Source organism: Daldinia vernicosa, assembly GCF_022497035.1.
Source record: "Daldinia vernicosa strain CBS 139.73 unplaced genomic scaffold F5Y00scaffold_9, whole genome shotgun sequence".
Taxonomy (NCBI): domain Eukaryota; kingdom Fungi; phylum Ascomycota; class Sordariomycetes; order Xylariales; family Hypoxylaceae; genus Daldinia; species Daldinia vernicosa.
This window is the reverse complement of record NW_025953925.1, coordinates 658,755-678,821: the sequence shown is the minus strand read 5'-3', so window position 1 is coordinate 678,821 and position 20,067 is coordinate 658,755. Positions and strand designations below refer to the sequence as shown.

Genomic DNA, 20,067 nt, shown 5'->3' with positions numbered 1-20,067 from the left:
GACCATAGTTTCTTGGGAGTAATAGGTATATATCGCAGCGACACTACTTGAGGAGAGGGTATATAGGGGGTTACATTATCGCATCGTCATGGAATTATGACAGAATCTTTTCCTTTCGGCATTGTTGCATGAGCCTAGCGTTTGGAATGAATGGCATCGTCTCATTTTTTGATCAAAAATTTTTTTTTTTTTGATAATGCCGAAGGTACTTTGAACGTTTTTATGAACGGGTACGTGAAGTCTGCTATGTGACTAGAGTCGGAAGCTATACGAGATTTTATATGATGCTGCCCTTGGAAGGTATGTAGGTAGGTAGATATGCTAAAGTTTGGTTATGGCTTGGTTTGCCTAACGGTGAGTTAAAGCTCTTATAGAATTAATGGTCCCCATCTATTTGTTATAATATTTTCTATAGCTGCTTATGCCAAATACGACATTTCGAAAGAACCTCGCTGTCTACCCAAACGGCATTATTTATCTTAGCTATACCCCCCCGAGCCAGCCACATTGGAAACCGCATATATTTCTCGCCTCATCTTGACTTATACCTTAGGTAAGGATTCTGACCTGTGTCATCTATTAAACGTAATTCTTGGTAGCTGACGCGGAAGTCACGTGTCGCGAAGAGGAAGGGTATGAACAGTATATATGCGTTAGGTATGTAATCTTATATTGTATGTACATCATCCATAAATCAACTTCGAACCCGGATATCATAAAGTCAAGTAGATGTCTTAAATACAACCCAACCACTGGAAACCGCCTTGCCTGCAGATAGAAATGATAAGATTCCATAACAACATTTAGGGTATATAAAAGGGGGTATTGTAGAATCTGTAAATATTTACATTAGTATTCCAATCCGCTAATACATCGTCGCGTCTAGTCCGCACCATCTAGGATTACATTGTTGGTTCCAAGAACTTCTATCATACAACCCTTCGATTTTCGTTTTCGTGTTGCTAGTAAATTAACCAACCCAGCACGTAAAAGAGATTTTAGTTGCCTCCGTCGAGTTCAGAACGGCGGGTTCCGTCAAGTTCAACCCTCTCGGGTCTTTCGGGGTGGTAGTACTGGTACTGAGGGGGATATCCGCCACTTTCCAGTTCCACGGGGTACAACGGCGGTTTCTGCTGCGTTGAAAGTTGCGTCACCTCTGGCATCTCTGGCAGATCGTCGTTGTGATTAGGGCCCGTAGCAGCGGCGGCGGCTGCGGGCGTTTGGTAATTGTTACTATTCCTCCTCCGTCTCCTCCACAAAAAGAAGCCGCCTGCCACAAGGGCGATGACTGCAAAGGCGGCGCCGACACCGATACCAGCTGAAGCACCGGCACTTAAGCCATCGTCGGGGTTTGCCGTTGGTGACACCACAGCGGGTGATGAGGTGGTACTTTGAGTGGCGCTGCTGGATGGCGGACTAATAGTACTAGATGAACCAGAGGCACTAGTGCTAGATGAAGACGTGGTCGTACTAGCGGGCGCTCTTGTGATGTTAAAGTAACGCGAGGTGACGGACAGCGGGTTCGGGTCATCCGATTGTAAAGGGGACAGCCAAAGGAAAAATACGTCGAAATCCGATAAGTCAAACTCGAATGCCTGGACCGACCAGTCAAATTGAGTTACGGCACCAGACCGCGTCTCTGCTCAAGTCAGTCGTCACATGTTAGAAAAGGTTTTATTATGATATTTTCCTTACGAAATATGCTTGGTCCAGCTGTTGCAGAGCCACCCTGCAGCGACTGGAGTTAGCGATCATGCTTAACTACAAGAGATTTTTATAGATTTGAGACACGATTCAGGAAGAACTCGTCAATAAGCTTGGTTAGGAAGTTTACTATGTATGTACTTCTAACATGGGCCGAGACAGGAAACAGAAATGGGCCTTAACGTCGTGACTTACATCTCGGCTCTCTTGCCATAGATCAATGGTGTAATTCGAATATGTAGTAGTGTACTTGATGGTTTGGATCTCGCCCAGCGTCCAAACCGGGTTTGTCGAATAATCGGTTGGCCCGTCGAGAGCATTGGGAGGGTTGAAGAACTTGCCGACCTTGAGCGACTCTTGCTGCGCTCGTACGGTCGAGGTAGCGAACGCCGCTACGAAGGTGACGAGCGATGATAGTTTAATCATCTTTCTAGAGCCAAAGGGGGGAGGTTCGCGATGTTGACCCTTATAAACCCATAGCTTTTACGGTGTGGGATAAACAGAAGAAATTCCTACCTATCCCAGAGATCAGGGAGAGACGAACGAAGACGGGAGTTACTTGGGAGCGGAATGCCCACAAGCTTTTGTCAGCAAAAGGTCCAGGCTTGGGTGGGAAGGGTAGGTATGCGGGTAGCAGCAGGGAGAACATTATTCTGTAATCCGTAGGGCTTCGAGAACTCCGGCCACGTTCCTCATGGGTTAAAACATGTGCCGCAGTACTACATATGTAGAGAAGAAAAGTAATTTTGAAACGTGGAACTGAATCCTGGCGGCTATGTTGTAAATACTACTACCTAGTAGTAAATACATACAACCAACACTGGTTCGCGCGTATGTATGGAGTCTAGGACTATTCGGACTGGATCATCATCCAATGCACAGCATCGGGGCTTTTACACAACGACTTTTATTTTCGGCATTTTTAATTTTTAATAGTTTTTAATTTTCGTCTCGACCTTTTGAAATATTTCCATCTTGTTTAATCATATGAGTTTGAAGAATTGAGGCCGCGTTTGTTATACCATGACATACGGATGTGTTATCACATAGTACATCGTCTGATAGTATAATAATTTCGGCTAGTTATAGGTTAAGGTATCTAGGATGTAAAAGTGGCCACCATCGTACAGAAGCACAACAACAAAGTACCTAAAGGTTTAAAATGTGTTGATATGGTGGCTTCCACGCGAGTTCAATCCCGTCTATATCTACAAGAGGTAGTTACGATCGTACCGGCAGGCCCACAACTAGGCTACAAAGCGGCAAAGCAAAGTGCGCTAAACCCTTCCCAATTTTCGTTTACTCCCAATGTTACCAACATGCATAAAGAGAACAGCCAAGCAACTGCGGGCTGAGCGATTCATCATTTAACAGGTCGCCCTATTCGTCGAATGATCGCCCCCCTGAGTTTAAGTTTATTTTAAATTCTTTGCATGTATCTACCTAGGTACAATACCGTCGCACATACACTAGGTGCAGCAGCAGCAACTTACAGTTTTCGGGAAGCTGTAACTAACTGATTTCGCATTTAACTTTTTTTTTTTTTCTCATACTGATTAAAGACATAGGATGCTAACCTACCCTTTCCAATGTCTTTCCTCATGTCGTCGGCACGCCGACTTTCATATCCCGTCCTCATCGCCGTAAGCGCTCTTTTGGTCATTTCGGTATACCTTCTCTCCACCAGGGGAGAGGGAGTACCATACCTCAACTCCCCCGGAAGCACAACAACAACCCCACAGCCCGAGCTAGCAGATATCGATGATATTCGCAACAATACTCTTGGCGTTAGTTGAAGCCCAATTACCTACTGACTAATAAATCTAACATCACTGCGCAGTTCGAAAAGATATTCGTCATTGGTCTGCCGTCTCGCACAGATCGCCGCGATGGAATGATACTCCAGACAGCCCTCAGTAACTTCGAGTTCGAGTTCATAGACGGCGTCGATGGCAAAGATATACCTGACAAGGCCATCCCGACCAGTCATGAACTTAACCGTTTAGATAATCCCACCTTGGGAGCCTGGCGGGCGCACATTAATGCAATTCAAGAGTTCGTAAACGCCATCTTCCGAGTTGAGTTCGGGGACCCTCGTGTCTTATTGACTTTCCCTTAGAGTTGTTCGGAGAAATCTGTCGTCGGCGTTAATCATGGAAGACGATGCCGACTGGGATGTCAGGATTAGAGAGCAGATGCACGACTTCGCCTTGTCGGCACATGCTCTGACGCAGCCTTTAACAGGCTCGTCCAAGTTTACCGACCCAACCTTCCCCGAAGCCAAGAACGGTCCTTCGGCCGTTCCGGACCTTATATTCGGTAAATTACCCGCCACGGCGGCTCCGAAGAAATCCCCGTATGGTGATAATTGGGACGTGCTCTGGCTTGGCCACTGCGGAATGCATTTCCCATTCCCGGATAAGAAAATCGTACCCAAGGGCCGGGTGGTGCGCCCCAACGACGTTACCGTCCCTCAGCACAAGCATCTATGGTCTATCTACGAGCCAAGTGACCTAAGACAACAGTATCCGAGCCACACAAGGGTTGTCCACCACGTGCAAGACGGCGTCTGCTCTCTGGCATACGCGGTCACGCAACAAGGTGCGCGGAAACTTCTATACGAGCTCGGGTTGAAGGATATGAACTCGGCCTTCGATATCGAGCTGAGGTGGTTCTGTGAAGGGACTGGGGAGCCCGATCGAGGTCACCACAACTGCTTAACTGTAGAACCGTCACTGTTCCAGATTCATCTCCCAGCCGGCCCGAAGAAGAGCAACAGCGATATCTCAGATCACGGCGAGGGTCTCCAAGAGAAAATGACCAAGGTGCTAAGATATAGCGTGCGGATGAATGCCGAGGCGTTAATGGATGGACGGTTAGACCAGCTCGTGGACCAGTGGCCAGATTCATGAGCCCGCCAGATTACATTACTACAACTTACAAATCTCATCTGGTAAACTTCTAGATATGCCTCGTCGCGGCGAATAAACGAGAAAGGGGAAGCCACGCATCGACTTGAGTCCCCATTAGCCTTCAGGCTTCCGATACAATGGAAACTAGAATTCGCAACCCGCCCACGCCTCCGGAAGCCCACCTCTGGCGGTTCCTGCACGATAGCAACGACTCTTGAGAAACGGCAGTGCCCATAAGGTACTACTACACGGGTCGTTAAGATACCTGATAGAGTCGAACATCGGTTCTATGTTCTCGTCTTCTACATTTGTCACTGCGAATCTATTTAGATGGCAATTGTTGGCGACGGCGTCAGGCGGGGTGGAGAAAAGGGCATCAGAGAAAGTTTTACGTATACTTGGGCGGCGGCTGGATTAATCGTCGTCTGGAAAATATAGTGTTCCTCCGAAGAGCTTACTTCTTTCTATGCTTGCCATATCTGACTACCCAGAACCCTACATTCTGTAGGACGATTCCAGCGGTCGGCCAAGAAAGATACAACGCGTTAACGACCCCTTTTAGTTTAATCTAAGCCTATCATGAAATTGAAATGACAAAATGATCTAGCAGCTCCAATCAAAATTAGTATAAGATGATTACCGACGGGAACAAGGCGTGATTTAGGGGGTCTGGACGTAGGTAAATCTTGTTTGTTATAGCGCTTTTACCCCTTAAAGCGTAAGGTGTCGTTAGATTGTGCCCGTTAGCAAAGTACCTAATATAATCTAACCTAAGGGATGATGTGAAGCCCCATGTGATATTGTAAGTTAAGAGTTTATCCCCTTCCCCACCACCGAGGCTGGGATTTTTAATCGATATATTGATGCTTTCCCCTTTTTTCTATCTAAAGCCTATCGAGGACTCAGCGCATCTTTGACTCTTGCGAGAATGAGTTAGGAGAAGGCAGTCTTGCTTGCTAAGAGGGACTCAGCCGGGCAAGATGTCAAGTTGAATTTTCGGATTAATCAGCGTTCAATACGTGTCTCGAGAATATGACTAGTTAGTCCAGATAGATTCGTAGTTGAGCTCTCTTCTTGAAAGTCCTCCCTCGAAGCCTCTCGATTATCTAGCTCGGTATTAATTTATGAATACATATCACGTACTACGAAGATCTATCTATGTGAAAGATATTAGAAAACCCGCGTACATATTAGGGATTGTTGGTCAATAGACCATACAGCTTCAGGAGCTTTATTATGTAGGTACCTATGGTGACGCACAGCCTCATCAAAAAAGTATATGTACATATATATCCAAGTGAGAAGGCATCGTAGCCTATATACAACATCGCGCCATGCTTATCAGGGTCGAAGCCCGGCTTCGACAGGACTCCCCCGGAAAGCCGAGAGCTCCGTCATCTAGGTAAGTATCCACTCCCTATCTGACCATTAAGTCCGGCCGTCGTGTAGCTAGCTAGCTAGGTAGCTAGCTATACGACGCCCACGCTCACGGCGGCGTCGCCTCTTGGTATATATAGAAAGTATCGTACCCCACGATATCTTTGCTAGGCTCTAGGTAGTTAGGATATTTTGGCAAAACCCCGACTGACAAAGCCAGGACCAGTATCCTGCAAATATTGGATCGACGCAATAATAGGTAGATAGCAAGTCTATGCCACGTCCACCTCCACCTCCACCGTGAGCGAAGCGGGGAAGAGCACCGAGTGCATACATACTCCGCGTTATCCACCTACGACAAATAGAGACTTCGGCCCGATAGCCACGACCATCCCTCACAAGTCCGAGTATTTGATCAGACATAAATGAACCCGAGAGTTAGCCCGGCGGCTCGCGGTCGTAGAGAGTCCAACTCCAACTCCTATGTACATAGCTTCGCGGACGGGTTACGATTATACTATAAGAAAAGGGTTAGTTATTCCGTTCTTGGCCCGGTTCATGCGAAAAAAGTGGATGATGTTAGGTAGTCTCTTAATTCTCTCAAGGCATATACGAGGTTTATAACTTACCATTAGTTATACGTAGTAGTAGTAGATACTACCATATCCCCTAGCCCCCTAGGTAGCAGGGTCGTGGTGTCATGTCATGTCTTATACATAAACCATCCGACTTCGGGCTGTATCGTATCATTTCCGGCACTCCGGCGCATCTGCGGTTTGCCACCCGCGCCCGCGTTGTTGCTGATTACATCTTTGCACCGAAATGCTCGTATCGCCATCGACCCGGCCACCATCTCGGTCGGGATCTCGACGCCGTCCTTCAGCAGCGTCACCGGCACTCTGCTGAACCCGCTCGGCATCTGGCTCCTCGTCAATCTAACCTCCTGCCCCGGTTTTGCTCCGTGTAGACATCTGCCGCTCTCGTCCCAGAAGCAGAACGATGTAATCCATCCCGAGTAAGTCGTAGTGCCGCTGCCGTTAGGTACCTGTTCGTTGCAGATGCCCTGCCAGAACCTTCTTGTGGCCGAGCTCTCCGGGTCTCCGAAACTGGCAACAAAACCATCCAAGATAGGTCTAAGTAGTCGGAGCCACCGGGACGGTTCCGAGCCTAAAGTCTCCAGCCGTTCAACACGCTCCCGGATCTTGATCCAATCGCTCTCCTCACCAAGTAAGGTTACGGACGGTATTCCGCATCGCGTTCCCCAACTGTACGTGAAATACTTCTGCATCGTGCCCATGAAGATGATGCTGGCGACAGCCTGGTCTATCTTAGTCGTAGTCGTGAAAGCCGGGAGGATCCATTGTTGCAGGTTCTCGTCCCGCAGTCTTTCGCCTAACACTTTGGTCATTATATACGCCAATTTACCATGGTCGGCGCCGTCTAGATCGGCGTCGATATGTAACTCCTGTTGGCCCTCGTGGGTGCAGAATCGCTTGCGCAGCTCCTCCGCATGCCCGTTAACGTAGGAGCAAAACTGCGTTAGGATGGCGAACCAGACATCCTCCGGCCTTATCACCAGGCAGTGATGCTCATTATACGCATCCACGCACGCATGAACAAATCCATTCTTGGTAGCGAAGACGTTATCCTTCCTCTCAAGCCCCGCAAACGAACTCTGTACCAACTGTCTAGCCCGCGGCGGGCTGGTGCGCGTGTCGTCGGTCAGCGTGTAATGCAGCAAGATCTCGGGCGACGATGCGAGTCGATATTGGCGACCTGCCCAGGATGTCGACCCATGATTTGATGGCCTGACTGTGACGGGCATGTCAGGCAAAAAAGGCGTAGCTACATCTGAAATCTACACAATTAAAAAGAAAAAAAAAGAGGGAAAAGAAAGGGAAAAATATCAAAGCTGATATTTAGAACAGCAATAAATGACAACAGTTCATTATGCCCCCCCAAAAAAAGAAAAAAAAGGAGCAAATATACTGGCTGTTATACCAGGACTATCACCGAACCTCTAGTTAGTAGGTTTTTTTTTTCTTTCTTTCGTCAACACCTCTACATACGTTTCTAGGGAGAAATATCCCGATTAGGCAGCCGGTGGGAATAATGTGCAATCAGGGACTGGATGTATAATTGGCCCACATGCGATGTTCTGGTGACGCCAAGTAACGGCCTAAGCCGTCTAGGGCGACCGAGATGTGATGTGGGCTACACTGTAAACGGCACGGATTTGCCGCGGCATTGCCCCGAAGGCACCTCTCATGTCCACTCAAGCCACTCTCATCTGGTAGTCTTCTCTAGTCGACATTCGAGACAACTCGAACACCGAGGCAACCCGGAGCGACTTTCTCACGTCCGGGGGACGGAGGAGGGAACGAACGTAGGGCTCGGTAAAGGCCATGTTTACGCATCTTACGTTTTGATTTGTCCACTTCCTCATTGCCGACTACTACCAATCTGACGATGGCTGGATGGCTGGATGGGTCGACGAGGTAGCCGGCACTGGCGCAAAATCCAATAACTATACTATGTAAAATAACTGGTCGGAGTGCCGGGCTGATATCATCTGCTACTATGTTGACGCGGCCAACGTTAATGAACTGAGGAAACTTGCCGATCCTATCCTCAAACTAGTAGGTCCCGCGAGCTTTCTCGCCATCGACCAAGGATCTCGGTATATAGGTCTGCAACGTTTCTTCAAACCTAGACTCGGTTGGGCTATCCACCACGTGTCGACGAGACCCGCGAACGTTAGCTGCTATACTGCATTGGGCATATCAAGTTCGTCAAGTTCTCCCTTCGGAAGACTCGTCGCCGAAAAGAGGATCCCGCTTTAGCAACGATATAGTAAAATCAATCTTAAGCCTTCGCGATGCAGGCCCGATAATATCACCTTTGCCACGCGGCGGCATCGTCTCTTGGCCCGTCCGGACAATACGAATCGGGCCGGCTCTTATAAAAAGTCGAAGCTAGTACCTATAGTTCGGCCTATGCAAGCGAGTTTTCGGCGCGTCGCGAGACAGGTAGGTAGAGAGAAACTACAAATGACAAGACAGGGTCCTCCCCTGGACATCGCGCCCTTGGCGATCGCTCTAGTTCGTCATGGCCTCGGCGAGCTTTCCGGAACTCTTGGGATCTCGCAATGGGTTTTGAGCATTTATTTAATTGAGTCGGGCAACTTAACCCGAGTATAATTTGCAAGCCCTCGGGAACAGCATTTAATTGGTCCCGAGCTGTCGTCTCTAATAAAAACGCCCTGGCTTACTTCAAATTGGGCCATGGAGCTGGCTGCTGACGATGAACCATGCTAGGACTGACAGCTAGGTATGTATTCCAGTTCTTTTCTCCACGGACTAAGCGGCTGCCCGAGTACAATACGAAGAAAGAAATGACTCGGGATTTGACAAATGGAGATGTGCGTCCATCTTGACTAATTGAAATGCTAGTTTCGTTAATAGATTGGTCGGCGTAGGTAATTACGATGCGATGGCGGAGCAGCGGAGTGAGATGCCTGCAAGACAGAGCTATAAGCTGCTATAAGGCTGGAAAAATCGATCCACTAAGAGGCCGCCGGTCCGCCTCGGCTTGGTGCAGTAGTCCCGTTCCGGATCTCGGTGTAGACGTCTCCAGATCAGGTGTTTCAACTACGAGTTATCGAGTTATCCCTATAGCGCAATGATAAGCCGCATTGCACCAACATCATCATGTCTCGGCGGAACTCTCGTGCTTCGTCACTCGTGGTTGATAACTAAACTATGACCAACGTTGCGTCGTTGCCAAGCGGACAGTTGCCCGCAGCAATGGCGTTACGTACCGATTCTTAGGTTGTGGTACGTATTACGACCGACTAAAAGAATTAGAAAAACAGACCTCCGTTATAGCATCTCCGAGGATGTTGATGGTAAACTTGTACGAGTCCTGAACTGAACTGAACTTCCCCCAGGACTTTAAGATTATATGCTTACGCGGCGAATGTTATGCCGCAGCGTTATAACAGCCATTCTATAACAGCCATTCTCTTGACATGGCTGGATATGTTCAATAATATAGGTTAGGTAGGTAAGCAGATTAGTCTACGGTTGCGGTGTGTTTCCCGGTATCTTACTCCACCTGCGGGCACATCTCTTGGCTATTTGATTCTATATTCGGGCTGATGGTGTGAAGGGGGTATCTATAGTAACTGGCCACACCAATTATATCCTAAGGAGGGCGAGACTGGATTTAGACACCAGTCCACTTCCCAAACTTTTTGTAATTCGCAAACATCTCCCTAAAGATGGCGCGCCCGTTCGCATCTAGGGACTCATTTAATACCCTCCTGCATCCCTGTGGCGTGATGTCGAGGATTGAGTAGACGCCCGGCTCGAGAGCCTTTCTGATGTCTCGTGGCACATTCACCTCAAGCTGCAGTTTGATATATAACTCCAGTATAGTGAACATGTCCTGCCCCGCTGTCCGTTTTGCAATGTCTGTTGAGGAATCTAATTCGCTTGACCGCGTGCGGGCCACCGATGCCGCACTTGGCTCGCATATAAGCGTGAGGAGGCGAGTGAACCGTTCTGCGTGTCTCGACTGCAGGCGAGATCTAAGCCATGGTGGACGAGCTTGTGAGCATGTTGCATCTGCTTTATCGAGACCTGCATCAGCCAGTAAAGTAGCAAGGAGTGCTCGCAATGCGGCAAGCAGGATCGGGAAATGCCCCGTCAAGCGAAGTCGGTGTCGTTTGAGTATAAGGGCCACTAATCGGTATAACTTATCGTAAATATCTCCTGCTGCTTTATGATCCTGTATTCTAGGGCCTGCCTGTGAGCATACATGAACAACACTGCTTAGTGTTGCCTCGATATTGAACTGGGCCATAGAGTTAGCATGCTTATCAAGAAGCAGCAGTAAGACCTCAGACAACTGTTTGAAGTGTCGGAGAGATTCCACCCGGCTTAGTAGAGAGGCAAGCCGCTCATGTACGACGCCAAGGTCAATAGCATCTTGGGTCTCACCACCAGAGGATGAGGTAGCAGGTCCTAAAATGACGTTAGACGCAGCTCTGTTTGATAGTACTAATTGTAGGAAAACTCACCGTGACGCAGCTCGACAAGCCTCCTAACAGCTAGGAGAGGCCCAATAGCGCCACCGGCCAGCTTCCCACTGCCGATTAATTCACCAAGCAGCCGATCCCTTACGGGCTGACCGCGATTCTTCACAAAGGCATCGACCAAATCATATACTAAATCCTCATCAACCGCCGTAGATGCTTGTTCTAGCTGCGTAAATAAGCCTAACAAATCGTATCGATCCGGGTTGTTTCTAAAAAGGAACGCCCGCAGCTTCCAGCCAATGTGAAGTTTCTTAGACATGTATGATGTACTTATACTTTCCAATCGGTGGATAGTCTTCTCTGTGAGCTCAATTCGCCTCTCTTCATAAGCATCAGCAATACATGCCGCCCCGCTTAGCGTTATAGAAAGTGAGAGTATAGTGGACTCATCGTCCGCGGCTAAGTCCGTTTGTTTGTTCTCGGACGCAAATCTAGTCAAGCTAGTTTGTACCTGTCGTTCTAGTTTGCGTACGATTTCATCCACATTGATACTTGAGCTATATGACTTGCTAGAGGAATTGTGCAGTGCGGAAACTATGCTCTTTACCAGAAGTATTTGAGCAGCTGTGTTCTTCGATGCCTTTGGCTCAAGCCTCTTCACAAAGTTCGAGGCCTCGGTCAAGTAGGCTAGGGAAGGCCCATCGGCACTGGTAACCATTTGCCTAGAGTAAAGTTAGCTTCGCAAGAGATATACGTGAATGTACATTGCTGCTAACCGTAACGTCAGGTCGATGAGCTTCTCAATTAGAGCAACGATGTTTTTGTCATCCTGCCACATGTTGGAAGATATGTAAACAAGATCGTCAAATTCCATATCCTAATAAAATCATTAGTATTCGTGCTTCGACTTAAAAGCAGCTACTTACTTCGTAAAATGTTGGTTGCTGCATTACTTTGACCAACAACCTAAGCACAGTTACTGCGAATAGTGAATCCTGTGATGCACGATTGGCTATTTTCGATCTCCAAATTTTCCATGAAGACATGATGCGCTTTCGCCGCCCTTTCGTCAAGGCTTCGCGTGGAAAGTCTAAGAGAACCGAAAGCGTCGAGAGGCCCCGCGGTTGCGTCCAGCCTGATTCATTTTTCGTATCATCAAGGCTATTAAGTGACTTTGATATGAGAGATTCAATTAACGCTTCATCATCTTCGCAATCGAAGTTACGTAGGAGGGGCCGGAGAGCGTCGCTAAGTAGCGTGCCCTTCTCAACTATGAAATGCTGTTCGGTCTGCCAAAACATATCCGCAATGAGATCTCTGAGGTCAGCAACTTCTCTTTTCGGTATATCGGCAAGCCTTGGTAGGAATCGAAACACATAGTCTATGTAAGGCCGTGATACGGAGGGATCGATGTTGGTTTTCATTTCAGAGATGACTCTTCCAAGAAATGAATGTGCGAGTTTAGCCAGATCCGCGTGATGCTTGCCTCCAGGGTAGTTAGCCAGCCAGACATTGTAAGAATAGCCAAATGCTTCAAAGGTCTCAGGATCAGATAAAAGACCCTTCTTTAGAATGCGTTTAAGAGCCGATTTTAACTCAACCCAAAGCCGATCAACCTCTTCTGACGTCTCCCAAGAAGCCATACGGCCGGCTATACGCCATCTCAATGATAGGATCGAAGACGGAATATCCTTGCAATTCTTGTCTTCAAAAAGCGCGGCAAAAATCTTCGAATCAGCACTCATAGTGAAATCCTCTTCGGTGATTCCCGCTGAGATCCCATCAAGGACAACTAAGAGCGCCCCGCTAGGAGCGTCTGATGAGTCCAGGCGCTCTAAGACACGGAGAAGTTGTGTGCTAGTCAACGTGCTTTGCAAAATCCTAGCCAAATGTTGTCGAATTTCGGCATCAGCCCATATCGATTGGCCCAGCGAGTCGGCATCACTCTCACTAAGACATTCATACCATTTCTGGATAAAGCCTGAGAAGTTTCGCGCTTTTGCGAAGGCGTCTTCTAAGGGAAGGATAACCTCCTTGACAACAGTTTCTCTTGTGATAAGATCATGGCTTGAAATAGAACTTATCCTGTTGAAAACATTTTCGATTAGAGAATCATCTGTGAGGAACACATCGGCATCACAGGCGAGGGCCTTAGAAATTAGTTTCCAGTCAGTTTCATCCGTTCCAAGTGCATGTTCTCGACACACGGTCCGCAGAGCTGTAGTGTTTGGAACCGAGTTTGTCCGGATAGCCGTATCTAATAGTTGAATGATGACTTGATTCCGAACTAAAGGCTCCAAAGATTGGATAGCTTTGAGTAGGACAGTAAAGACGTTTTGAGCCCATAAGGTATGTTCAGCTTTCGATTTCGGATTACTCAAATCTCGGGGCGTCCTCGCTGCTACGTCCCATGTAACAATGGCAGAGCCGCCTAAGTTTCTATTTGCAAGGTCCAGAGCGGTCTCTAGTACCTCAACATTTTCATCTATCGCGAACGTATGCCTTACAGGGCGAACGAAGTATACATTCAAGAACCGCTCGAGCTGTCGAATCCAGAGTCTCCTAACTCCATCACTGGCCACTGTCACAGGCGTTGCCCCAACAAGGCCACGTAACCTCGTCAGAATAGAACTCATAGGCACATATATATGTCGGGCAAACTCAAGGCTGTCGTCCTTATTATGAAGGCGGAGATTCCAGAGAGTAGTAATAATACTGATCCATGATTCTTGATCTCCGGAAAGGCCATGTTCGAGAACGCTTAGTGAGCGGTCGCAGGTCAGAAGTAACCCTGCAGCGATATCCCTAGTTTCTTCGTTAGATGAAGAGAAGAGCGATTTGATATGCTCGGCTCCGACTCTTCGTTCTGAAGCATCAGATCCTATGCGATGAGCCCCCTGGTCAAGGAGACCACCCAAAGCCCTAAACAATTCGGTAGCCGACTTTATGCAACCTTTTGGAGTACGAAGCTCCTCTATATCGGAAAGGAACCCATCATCTCTCTTCCTCTTTTTCGTTTTATCTGAGGCAATTCCATTCGTCTGGGGTGGAGATAAAGGAGATGGTTTTCGAGCCGTGGTGATGTCGTTTATGGTTTGATGTAGGATAGAGACGAATCGAAGAGAGGCGAGCGACCTTCCTAGTGTCTGCGGCGGGATTTTGGAAAATACATGGCTCAAAAGGGACCAAGTGAGAGGGTACCGTCGAACCTGTTCAGCATCCTCGATCTTGCCGTTCATATTCTTAAATAGCCATCGTAATATATTTTCTTCTACACCATGGAATCTCGTACCCTTTGCTGCCGAAAGTAAAACCCAAAGTCTGCGGATTTTGTCGGGTAGCGCAATTGTTCCATCTTCGTCAAGAGATCTTACAGCTTTGATTAAAGCAAGCCGGCGCGACTAGATGTTCTGTATTAGTTCCAATTGTATTATGATTCTTGGATAAAAGCGCACGGCGTATGGATCCAGCTTACCCCTAAGTCACTATCCACCTCCATCTTGTAATTGAACCACTACTAGCATTGCCAGGTGCTTGAATGCTATATTATAAGCTGTTGCGACACTCGAGGTACGCAGTAAAGTTGAATTGAAGCTTCCAACTTTTTTTTGTGGAACTCCCCGCGAAATACAAAATATTATGAATTCTGCCGCTACAGATATTCGTACTAACCTAAAAAGGAATTCTACGTATTCACCGCTTTCGGGTACCAGGGAACACAAGCCGACAGGCTGATCAAGCAGCTGCGTCAATGACCTGATTGCTTTTGTGCCGAAAGAGAATATTTCTTGAAATAATAATTATAGTCCAGCCGTCACCTCTAAGAAACACCCAAGAAATCCTCAATTTCGAACGTATGAGCTCCCAAACTTTTCAATCTCATAATTGCATAATTGAAGCTAATTATTTCTTATCGTAGTCCTTGACACTATGTCAGACAGCTCGGCCCCCGTCCCCGCGCCGCCTAGCACGGTCTCTAGGCCTGTGAGCGAGGCACTTTTGAACGAGAAGGTATAATATTATTACTACTCCTAGTCTCAGTCTACCGTCGTCGCATAAGGGTCGCTAATACGAGGGTATCATAGTGGGACCGTTGCATTTCCAACATGCTCATAAAGTCATCGCTCGGTCTCGGATTCGGTGTCGTCTTCTCAGTTCTCTTATTCCGACGAAGAGCGTGGCCCGCATTTGTGGGAGTGGGTTTCGGTGCTGGTAGGGCCTACGAGGAATGCAATTGGAGCTTAAAGCAGGCATCACAAGAGCTAAAGAGGAAAGCATGAAGGGAAGCTAGATGATAGCTTTAGAGGGGATCATCTCGACGAAAGACACATTCGCGAGCATTACTACACCTGTACAACAGAAACAACACCAATAGACGGCCTGACTACCTTGAGACGGACGTAGTTGGAACGAGCTCGTTCGTCGAAAAAAAAAAGACTTACTTATTACGCATTTGTAAAGCAGGGGGCTAAACACGATTTTCGGGACTCTCTATACTCATATCAAACGCTTTTAAGGGGGGACGCATATAATGAATGATTGGAAACCCTGGCAGGCCGTAGGAGCGCTATTCTTCAACCAAGCCCCCGTCCTATGCATCCAAGATTTACTCATCGATATTACTAGCAGTGCTCGTCCCTCACAGCTCTTCAACATCCACCGACCGCTGAAACAGGCGTAGGATCCTACGATTTGTCCTACGTCGGACCTTCAGTTCCTCCTCTAGACAGACAGCACATCCGCTGTCCGGCATGTTTTGCGTAAAAAAGAACCACTACCCTTAGTTCCACTGCTTTCCACATTACCAAGAGCCGCCTCCTCGTCCAATCTGTGTCGGGGGTGCGTTGTCCTCCTAAGCTCGCATGCATCCCTCTCAATGCTAGTAGCAAGATCTGTGGTCTTGTGCCAGGCCGATTTGATGAGATCTTCCGCCGATACTTTTCTCAACTTAGATAAGAGCGATCTATCTTCTTTTAGGGGTCGTTCCTTCGGTATGTGGCAGCACTCTAGGTCCATATTATGGGTTGTCTTGCCTCCTTTCGTAGCTAAGGACCTAATGCCAAGTCGTATACCTACCAAGAGAAGCCATCCCATAAGCAAGACTAGGAAACATATTCCTAAAGCCAGGCCATAAATCTCGTTGAGAGAGGCAGGTCGTACGCCAGAGGGGTAAGAGAATGTAGTATGTTGGAAGGTATGTGACAGCGCTGGGATCTGAGGGAGCATCGTCTGCTGCAAGACCCGTGCAGGACCATCATCATAGTTCGAGTAATACGCCATAGTGGAGGCCGGGACCGATATATCGTCCCTTTCCTTTTGATATCGCCGGCTATGGCTAATAACTCTACGATAAAAGGTGCTAGTAGTTGTGTTTCGTCTTTTGGCTTGGCGACAAAACGCGCTGCGAAGTTGCCTAGATTGTTTAGTTGTCATCACGAGATGCCACCGCTATTAAAGGGTACTTTACTGTGGATGGGGTTTTCAATAACAATATCAAGAGGATATTTGCAGCAGAGCATCAGCTTTGTACAAATAGCCAAATGGATAAGACATTAATTTCTGCTTGGTTCGAGGCTAGGACAATGTCCAAAATACCCAAGTACGTCAGTAACAGCGTACGTCAGTAACAGCCTGTTTGTGGAAGTGTGACGATATTTTGACAACGGATGTTAATAAAATATTGCTCATTAGCTGACTATGCCGCAGGAGGTTGAACAAAAGTCAAACATACATAGTCATCGATCATTAACCTTCCTTACCTATTTTAGCAATTGCTAGGACAAACTCCCGTGTAAGCAGGACCTTACGTGGAAGGTAGAAAGGAAGAGCAACAATGCAGAGGTGTTAGTGGAACTTTCGGTCTGAACCGCAACTTACAGCACAACACATTTTCTATAACTAAGACTTTTAATTAGTTACCGCCTACAAGGAAACAACTAGGCAGCCAACGATATATTCATCATAAAAATCGATATATCAAACAATATTCTTACTCTACCCATCATGTAACCTTGGTAGTTAAATATAATCTATCTTATAAAACGTCTTACTAAATTGACGTACCTAATCCTAATATGAAGGCTTATACGATAATATGCGAAAAGTGACTTGAAAAAGAAGCTTCCGATAATTTCACCTCTTCAGTTTCTTAGCAAACCTGTCCATTGGTCCTTCCTTAACTACTACATCCTGATTTGTGTGCTTCAGCCCGCCCTTTCCACTTCCATCTTGGATGTCAGCATGGCGTGTATGCCTCCTATCGTTGCTACCGCCACTAAAACCTTCCATCTCTGTTTCACCAACCTTCTCAAATAATTCCTTCCATGTTCCATTCTTGACTTTATCATCGTTCCCATATAGCCCAATAGAATAGGCGCTCTTCATCGCAGAAATACACGCGCTTCTCCTTTGTCCGAAGTCAAACATCGCAGTTGGATAGTTTCCATCCGTTCTCTTATTGAGTCCATCTCCTTTAATTCCCACACCGGCTTCGTCCAGTGTTGCTCTACTAGCCTTCCACGGCTCATATATATACTTTTCGTCTAAGTTCTTCAGCTCGGGTACCCATTTTCTGATAAATTCACCTTTTTTATCCCACTTCTGCCCGAATGCCACTGGGCTATAGCAACGAAAGTACTGGGAGTAGAATGCAGTACAGCTCATCCATTGCCAGTTACCAGCATTGCTGGCCGGTTCGTGGTCGATCAGCCACTCTTCAAAAACGTCGGCTCCACGCTCCCAATGTACATAACATCCACCTCTAGTGAGGAAACACGCTACCATGTGACGCCCTAGGTGATGAATCCAGCCCTCAACGCGTAGCTGACGCATCAAAGCATCAACGAACGGAAACCCAGTCACGCCTTCTTTCCAACGTAGAAACCATTCCTCTGCTTGTGGAGAGTCAATATGATACTCGCCACTAATTGCGTTACTGCCAGTCTCAGTTCCCCCTACCTTTGAGGGCAAGTGCCAAGGAATAAACCGACAGTATGCATTATTCATAGTTTGGGCTATAACACTAGAGTCAGAAGCCTGCACGCATTTTGATGGGGTCAAGAGCTGCTTGGAAACATACTCACCGAAAGGAGATCCGATTGCTGCCTGAGCCGCGAAGTACATGTCCCGAAACAACAGCTGGCCGGTCAGACTTTCGGGCGGTGTGGATGCCCCCTTGCCGTACCTTTGAACCAGATCTTGCGCCCGCCAATAGAAAAGGCGTGGTGAGAGTGCACCGAAGTGTAGCATCGGTGATAAGAGGGTCGTTGATTGAGGCTCGAAAGCCGCAGGACTAGTCTTCGGTTTCTGGAAAGTGGCCGCATATTTCTCGTCTGAGAAGATTTCTTCCAGCTGCTTTAAAGCAATTGTCTCACCACCGCGGTGCGGCGTGGTGGCTGGGTCTGAGAACCCAAGCTCCCTAAGAGTTACAATAGCATAATCTCCATTAGGTCCTGCAATGTGTGAGTAGGTCTTATCAATCTCACTCCGGTGTGGGGCATTAAGATCCGGCTCCGGCTTCGGTTTCTCTTGTTTAAAGTCTAGGGACATATCTCCTGGATCTGGAAGATACTCTGGTGTGGGTACGGGCCGAGGTATCTCCCCAACTTTCCTCCCGGCAGCTTGAAGTTGGGTAATAGACATAGTTGGCTTTCCTCCATGTTTGGCAACAACCTCGTCACTATCCCAAAGCGTACGTCCATACCGATAGATTACTTTAACACCAGCCTTTTCTGCCAACGCCACTACGATTCCATCTCTTTCTCGGGCATAGACATCTGTATCCTTTTCAAATACTAAGTGCGTTACATTCCATGCTTTAAAAAGTTTAGGGAAGAGTGTTTGCGGTGCTTCGCGCAAAACAAAAAGCTTGGACTTTGGATTGAGGTTTTGAATGGACTTTGAAAGGTCAGTCTGACAGTCGAGTCTAGTAACATTAGTGATTGATTTCACGGATTCAACATTCGAAGCCTGAAGCTCACAAGAATTGCCACCTGTTCACCCCTCCTTTGACTCGATATACATAGTGAGGATCCCACGTAAAGATAGGCCACAAGATAACAGGATCTAAGTCAAGAGCGGCTCTTAAAGCAGGAGAATCGTGGAGCCGAAGGTCTGTTCGAAACCAGTATATTACGCGCGGCTTCCCCATTGTGAGGTTCCGGCTTTTATGACTGGCTTAGAGCTGGACTATAAGACCTATCCTTAACAGACAGATGCTTGCTAAAGCTTGAATTTGTTTCGTGGGTTTGAGTGAGTCCATGATGTCAAGACATCAGCCACAACCGGACTCTTTGGCGTAGGCCGGCCCGTGGCTACGGGAAAAGGATACTAAAAGCCAATATGTAAACTCTGTAATATCGAATGGATACCTGCTTTCAAACACAAGGTGTTGTCATAGTCATTTACGTCTTAGAGATGTCCCTTGATGCTATTACACGGCAAAGCCGACAATTGCCAACGAACTTGTTCGAAAACGTGGAATAACTGACAAATACCTTCATTTTTAATTCCATTTCTTTATAAACTTTATTGCATCTTTCTGCCAAATAAGGAAGAAAGTGTTTAACGAGATATGGTCGAGGATTCATTTATGCCTACGAAGCGTATTCCGTTCATACATGACCAAGTTGACGAAGCTTCGTAATAAAATGGGGCTTGTCTACGAGTTGTCTCCTATTTGGGAAACTCTTGGTCGCCGATTCGGCCTTCTCCACGATATAGGCCCATGCTCTGCACTAACGCAGGAACCGCTAAGCTATACCATAGTAGGTAGTGCTTTGGGACAGGGGCAAGAAGGTTGGAATATCTATATAGTAAGCAGAGACAGCGACATTACATAGGTGGTTGGCTGTCTATCGTATGGAGTAGACCTGTAGGCCTATTGTTTCACTCGTATGTAGCGAACGAATAGCTCATTGGAATGGATTGTCTAGTTTGCTGCTGGTAATAGCGTAATGATATGCATATGATCAAATTCACATGCCAGCATTACACTATTAGCGTACGGGAAAGACATACCTAACAAACAGTTCG

The 20,067-nt window shown here is 47.2% G+C and overlaps 7 protein-coding genes across 7 annotated transcripts; 2 read left to right on the top strand and 5 right to left on the bottom strand.

Moving 5' to 3' along the window:
• Nucleotides 1–637: 637 nt before the first annotated feature.
• Nucleotides 638–2,533, bottom strand: F5Y00DRAFT_229370 (uncharacterized protein). The gene is made up of 3 exons (XM_048006761.1): nt 1,900–2,533; nt 1,696–1,729; nt 638–1,639 (listed from the first exon to the last, which is right to left on the bottom strand). The coding sequence occupies exons 1-3, from the start codon at nt 2,128–2,130 to the stop codon at nt 999–1,001; spliced, it is 906 nt and encodes a 301-aa protein (XP_047867763.1). The 5' UTR covers nt 2,131–2,533; the 3' UTR covers nt 638–998.
• A 557-nt stretch (nt 2,534–3,090) lies between these two features.
• Nucleotides 3,091–5,020, top strand: F5Y00DRAFT_218188 (glycosyltransferase family 25 protein). The gene is made up of 3 exons (XM_048005613.1): nt 3,091–3,491; nt 3,545–3,759; nt 3,824–5,020. The coding sequence occupies exons 1-3, from the start codon at nt 3,294–3,296 to the stop codon at nt 4,614–4,616; spliced, it is 1,206 nt and encodes a 401-aa protein (XP_047867762.1). The 5' UTR covers nt 3,091–3,293; the 3' UTR covers nt 4,617–5,020.
• A 1,536-nt stretch (nt 5,021–6,556) lies between these two features.
• On the bottom strand, nt 6,557–8,074 carry F5Y00DRAFT_218164 (uncharacterized protein). Its single transcript, XM_048005612.1, has 2 exons — nt 8,063–8,074; nt 6,557–7,999 (listed from the first exon to the last, which is right to left on the bottom strand). Exon 2 carries the CDS (start codon nt 7,816–7,818, stop codon nt 6,697–6,699), a length of 1,122 nt encoding a protein of 373 aa, XP_047867761.1. The 5' UTR covers nt 7,819–7,999; nt 8,063–8,074; the 3' UTR covers nt 6,557–6,696.
• Nucleotides 8,075–9,949: 1,875 nt separating this feature from the next.
• Nucleotides 9,950–14,631, bottom strand: F5Y00DRAFT_218152 (Urb2/Npa2 family-domain-containing protein). The gene is made up of 5 exons (XM_048005611.1): nt 14,510–14,631; nt 11,961–14,435; nt 11,811–11,911; nt 11,077–11,756; nt 9,950–11,020 (listed from the first exon to the last, which is right to left on the bottom strand). Exons 1-5 carry the CDS (start codon nt 14,531–14,533, stop codon nt 10,221–10,223), a joined length of 4,080 nt encoding a protein of 1,359 aa, XP_047867760.1. The 5' UTR covers nt 14,534–14,631; the 3' UTR covers nt 9,950–10,220.
• Nucleotides 14,632–14,964: 333 nt separating this feature from the next.
• Nucleotides 14,965–15,314, top strand: F5Y00DRAFT_259319 (uncharacterized protein; the record flags this gene model as incomplete). The annotated part of the gene is made up of 2 exons (XM_048010853.1): nt 14,965–15,045; nt 15,120–15,314. 2 exons carry the CDS (start codon nt 14,965–14,967, stop codon nt 15,312–15,314), a joined length of 276 nt encoding a protein of 91 aa, XP_047867759.1.
• A 221-nt stretch (nt 15,315–15,535) lies between these two features.
• On the bottom strand, nt 15,536–16,638 carry F5Y00DRAFT_218119 (uncharacterized protein). Its single transcript, XM_048005610.1, has one exon. It carries the CDS (start codon nt 16,465–16,467, stop codon nt 15,757–15,759), a length of 711 nt encoding a protein of 236 aa, XP_047867758.1. The 5' UTR covers nt 16,468–16,638; the 3' UTR covers nt 15,536–15,756.
• Nucleotides 16,639–17,166: 528 nt separating this feature from the next.
• F5Y00DRAFT_274670 (Cryptochrome/photolyase FAD-binding domain-containing protein) lies at nt 17,167–19,661 on the bottom strand (the record flags this gene model as incomplete). The annotated part of the gene is made up of 3 exons (XM_048013402.1): nt 19,014–19,661; nt 18,117–18,958; nt 17,167–18,047 (listed from the first exon to the last, which is right to left on the bottom strand). The coding sequence occupies exons 1-3, from the start codon at nt 19,181–19,183 to the stop codon at nt 17,167–17,169; spliced, it is 1,893 nt and encodes a 630-aa protein (XP_047867757.1). The 5' UTR covers nt 19,184–19,661.
• Between the last annotated feature and the right edge of the window lie 406 nt (nt 19,662–20,067).